A 5,065-nucleotide genomic window follows, 5' to 3' on the forward strand; every position below is an offset into this window, starting at 1 on the left:
AAAAACACACACATGCACGCACTCTCTCAACGGCTTCTCATGAGGTCAACCAGTGCTGCTGTGAAGATTTTAAACTGTTGGCCACTTGAGCAGTAGGCTTTAAAAAAATAATAATAACATCAACTTTAACCAAAAAAAAAAAAAAAAGAAACATACAAGCAGCATTGATACAAATGTTAGGGTGCCATGACTTTCAAAATGCAGCAGGCAAATTTATGAAACCAAATTCTTTTTTTTTTTTCTTTTCTTTTCTATGACATCCTGCAATAGTCATGTGTCTTCATCGTCCAACAGTATTAGGGTCCTGCTCAGTAGTAGTAACTATTTCAAAGCCTTGGCTCCTGCAGTTACCCAGCGTGAACACTGGGGGCGCAGAAGGCTCCGCTTTTTGTGCAATAAAAGTCCCTGCATTTATAAGTCATGCGATACAATTCCATTTGTGTATGACCGAAACAAATATATAGAGAAAACAAAAACGACCATACAGGCTGATGAAAAGAGAGACAGAGAGCAAAGTGGAGGTTCATAGGGAAAACAGTGGCAGTGTGTATGAGAGACAGACAGAGAGACAGAGACACCAATGATGCTATGGTTGTCAGAATTGGTTTGGTTTAGTGTAAAATAAACTGTCCCGACTGAGGATGCAGGGATGAGTTCATTGCATCTTCTGCACTACTGAAGTCAAGATGTCTGTTATGCTACACTGAAATGAAAAGACAGACAGAGACAGAGACAGAGAGAGAAGAGGAGAGAATAAAACATACTGGCATGCGGATGATGAGACAACTGTGAATCTCTTCAGACTCCAAACAACGTGGCAGAGTGGTGAGAGAGCTGAACAACTTGAGAATACTTTATAGTCGAGGTAGCTGGCAAAAGGCAACCAAACAAAGTCCTTTTTTCTTTTCTTTTTTTTTTAATGGGAGGGGGAGAAAGTCCTCTTGAGGGCCAACGGGCTTTGACAGGGGTGGATGGGTGTGTAGGTGGTGGTGGTGGTGGTGGTGGGGAGAGTGGCAGGTCTACCTCCACACGGGACAGTTTATACTACGAGTCTGAAGCAGCTTGAGTCACCCTAGACATTCTTACACTAGATTTGTTTTTTGTTTTTTAAAGAAGAACCACAACATGTTCAAAATGCATCTTCTCAATGTACCTTCATAAATAACAAAAGCCCAGCCTGCTTTCACAGTGATGACTAGGATGTTAATAAAATACTGAAAGGAGATTATAAAGTGAATTCCAAATGCGACTTTTTTTTTTTTTTTTTTATCTTTCTTTCTTTTTCCTTTTGATACAAAGCGAAAGCAGCGGTTTTATTTTAATTTTTTTTTTTAGTAACACAGTGACCAAGTGGTCGCACTGGCCTGAAAAAGTTGGACACCAGCATGGCAAGATCTGCTCGCAGTAGGTAGAGCGAATTCAGCTACTGTCTCTCTCTCTCTCTTCTTTTTTTTTTTTTATAAAAAAAAAACAAAAATAAAAATAAACAGAAACAAAGTAAAGCTATTGTGTACAGTACTTCACAACATTGATGAAGTTCAATTGTTGTTACATAATGATTACACATCTGGAAAGCGTGTTGGATAGCCATAATGCCGCTCTTTGAGTTACAAAAAAACAAATTCAAATCAATCAGTGAGTTTATTTATTAAAGAAAATAGACCTCTGGCAGCCAACAGAGGGCAACCCTTCTTCTCTTGTTCATGCGTCTTCCCTTTCAGATATTCGAGCATGCAGCCATGGAGCATCAAGTGCCATGTTTCATAGAAAATAACTTAAAGGGGTTTTAACAAGTGAACAATGAGGAGCAACAGGTCTGATCTGAGCCCCCGACAACTCAACTACAACTACTCAACTGTACTGAGGGTGGGAACAGAAAGGAAATAAAACTAAATAATAAAAGAGACTCGTCCATCTCTGCACTCTGGAGTCCAAGACACACACATGGGATACACAGACTCCGGCTTCTTCTTTAGTGGACGACACGATCTAATATACACATTCAAGAGAAAAGCTTTAGTACCAACAAACTCACCGAGAAGGCGTTTTCTTTTTGTTAAAGAGTCGTGTTGAAGCGCCGTGTGTGAACCATGTCGTGCTTCCCTCTGGAGTGCAGACTGGACCCGGTTTGGTTTTACAGAGAGGGGAGATTATCGTGCAGGCCTATTTTGTATTTCCTTTTTTTTTTTTTTTTTTTAAATATAATTTGGCACAACTAGGCCTATGTAGATAATGGCAGTTTTTGTTGTTGTTGTTGTTGTTGTTTTTGTTTTGAGCCTGGCTTTCCCGTGTGTTGCAGTTTTATCTTCCATCTGTTATAGTTGCTCTGTAATTGTATTTTTCTATTTTTACCTGACAGCAGAGACAGATCACCGGGCGCCAGAGGAGTACTTGGCCTTGGTGATGAGGTATAGCACAATGTCTTGGTGGCCCCCGAAGGCAGCGATGTGTAAAGCGCTCCACCCTTCCCTGTTGGCCAGCCGGATATCTGCACCAAACTTCACCAGCAGTTTTACCAGCTCCAAGTTTCCGTCAATGACGGACTGGTGGAGGGCCGTCTGTCCCTCTGGCCCGAAGGAGTTGACGTTGAACTCGCAGTTTGTCATATTCTGCAGTAATGAGTGCAGCTCCTTGGTGTTGCCCTTCTTCACCGCCTCCTGAAAAACCCTCTGCGGCGCGGAGCAAGTCGACACATCCGCCTGGCTCATGGTTGCAGCTCGCTGGAGGGTGGGAAACCAGTAATCCTGCCTGGACTCTAAAGCTGATAGTAATCGTCTTCTCCCTGTTGAGCGTCTCTGGTCTGGTGCCACAATTACGCTGGATTATAACCAGTTATGGCACTTTAAAGTACTAACAGAAAAAAAAAAAATCACTGTATATATCCCAAAAAGGACAAGAGAGGAAATAACACACTTGGTGTGCAAAAATGTTTATATTTAAGATATCCTAAAATCCCTAAAACATGAAAGAGTACTCTCGAGCGATCCAGGGGTCTCTAGATGAAGCAGCCCCTCTGTAGCAGCAGGTAGCCTATAGCAGGGGATGGAGAAGAGAGACACCTCCGACTTCGCTTGGGGGAATTGGAAGTATGACCACTATCTCCAAAGCGCAGCCTCCTCGTGTGCTGGGTTCCCACAGGTTTCCCTTGAACGGCCCGGCCTGTTTCCTGGCTATATGCCGCTGCTCATGTGCCCAGGGCGTCTGGGAAAGACAAAAAAAAAAAAAAAAAAAGGACAAGAGAAGTCCGAATGAATTCCGATTTCTCACCAGCAGACTTTGAGAGAGACCCTACATTCCTCCACATCCAAGCGTGAGAGAGCAGACCCCCGTGCGCACACGTTTACGCACGAACACACGGCTTGGTTTTTGCCACTAAACATGTCTGGAAATGTAATCCGCTGCACATTTGTGACTTACCTTTGACAGATGGACGGGTCCGTAGCGACGAAAACGATAGAAATCCACCGCGTGGCTCGGTTTGTGTCCTCCGTGCAGTCCGTGCGAGTCTCTGCCCTGCGCTGCGCTCTGGGGGAATATTTTACGCGTCCTTTATTTGCATGACAATACCTTCCCAAAGAATCAACTGTGGAGGAATGGGCGGAAACCCAGGGAGGTTATAGGCTGCCGGCTCGGTGAGGAGGAGGGACCCGAGCCCTGTGAATCTACAGGGAGGGCGTGGTCTGCCGAAGGGGGAGCAAAGGTTGCTACAGAATTTTTAAACAAGTCGCCCGCAGCAATATTATGGTGAGCTCTAAATCCGATCTCCTGCAGCAGACCCCAGGAAGCTCACTGAAAGCCAGCGGCTTGGTGCAGCCAGAGCTGTAAAGTGCTGAGAAAGAGGGACAATCCACTACCACCATCAACAGGAACCTGAGACAAAAAGTCAAATCAAATCTCATTGACAGGGTTGTAAATATTCAAGAGCTTCAACTGCAAAACAAAATCAAACAGAAGCTTCATTCGACAAATGTTATTTTGAGATAACACACATTTTACGCATCATAAACATGTCACATTTTACTAACGCACTATGAATTGACAACAGGTGAATCTCACCACTGTGCTGTGAACTTTACACTGTCAAACCTGGTCAGCCTCTAAAGGTGTCTATTCAAAGCATAAGAGGATTTGGACTCATCAACAGCGTCTTCTTTCATAAACCAATTGTCCTCTGCACAGTGACAGCGGACTGACTGTCAGTGAACACCTCAGTTCGTTTGAGCACAGCTAAGAAGTAAAGTTAAAAGAAAACAGTGCCTGTTGAACATCCATGTGCATTTCAAGTGACACAAACACTTGTTTTTCAAAGGGCGGGTGCTCCGGGGAGGTATTCTAACAGTCTTTTTGAACCGTGGTTCAAGTGTGAACGCATCTTTTCACAGCTAAATATCCGAAACCACAGAGAGAGCCTGCGTGTTGTCTCGGGACAGCAAAAGTCTGCAGCAAATGGTAAAATAAAAACTTCAAACGCGTCATGTAAAAACACCTCGGAGGAGGAGATTATAGCTGGCTGTTTAAATCATAAACTGCGGATACAGTCCAGTTGTTTTTAAATGACTAGACTGTGGGACTTGAAATAACAAAAGCCCTCCGCTACTTCCTTTTTGCAAGTGAAAAGAGGTGACGCTGCGCGTAGATTGACACGCCGCTCAGCTGCCCCCGGCACCGTGGGAACTGGGCGCCTATGCGTGCGTGCCTGCGTGTGTGTGTGCGTGTGTGTGTGTGAAATAAAAAAAGCGGTGATAACGCTGCTAGATACTGATATACAGAATCACAGTTATACAGAAAGAATGCGTGTGAAAGTGACAGAGATGGATAGATACAAAGACAGAGAGACATGTGGAAACCAAACCAGGTACCCACATCGCATCGCAGCCTCCCCGGGGCCGTTTGCGCCGTTTGCCGAGCCATGCTTCATCTCATTCGTGTGACACTTTATAAACCGCTCTGTGCTCTGATGGTTTGGCGGCTTTCACACTGTCCTCTTTTTCCCACACTCTGAACTGTACATTTGTCTGTGGCTGCATCTGCCTGCACGAGTGTGTGTGTGTGTGTGTGTGTGTGA

General features: G+C 44.4%; 1 protein-coding gene across 1 annotated transcript; it reads right to left on the reverse strand.

Moving 5' to 3' along the window:
* Positions 1 to 247: 247 nt before the first annotated feature.
* On the reverse strand, positions 248 to 4,521 carry nrarpa (NOTCH regulated ankyrin repeat protein a). Its single transcript, XM_026339751.1, has 2 exons — positions 3,418 to 4,521; positions 248 to 3,201 (listed from the first exon to the last, which is right to left on the reverse strand). Exon 2 carries the CDS (start codon positions 2,706 to 2,708, stop codon positions 2,370 to 2,372), a length of 339 nt encoding a protein of 112 aa, XP_026195536.1. The 5' UTR covers positions 2,709 to 3,201; positions 3,418 to 4,521; the 3' UTR covers positions 248 to 2,369.
* Between the last annotated feature and the right edge of the window lie 544 nt (positions 4,522 to 5,065).

Source organism: Anabas testudineus, chromosome 22, assembly GCF_900324465.2.
Source record: "Anabas testudineus chromosome 22, fAnaTes1.2, whole genome shotgun sequence".
NCBI classification, from domain to species: Eukaryota; Metazoa; Chordata; class Actinopteri; order Anabantiformes; family Anabantidae; genus Anabas; species Anabas testudineus.

Bases quoted from the DNA above. Each gene is read 5' to 3' on its own strand.
- nrarpa (XM_026339751.1), bottom strand. From the start codon at position 2,708: ATGAGCCAGGCGGATGTGTCGACTTGCTCCGCGCCGCAGAGGGTTTTT.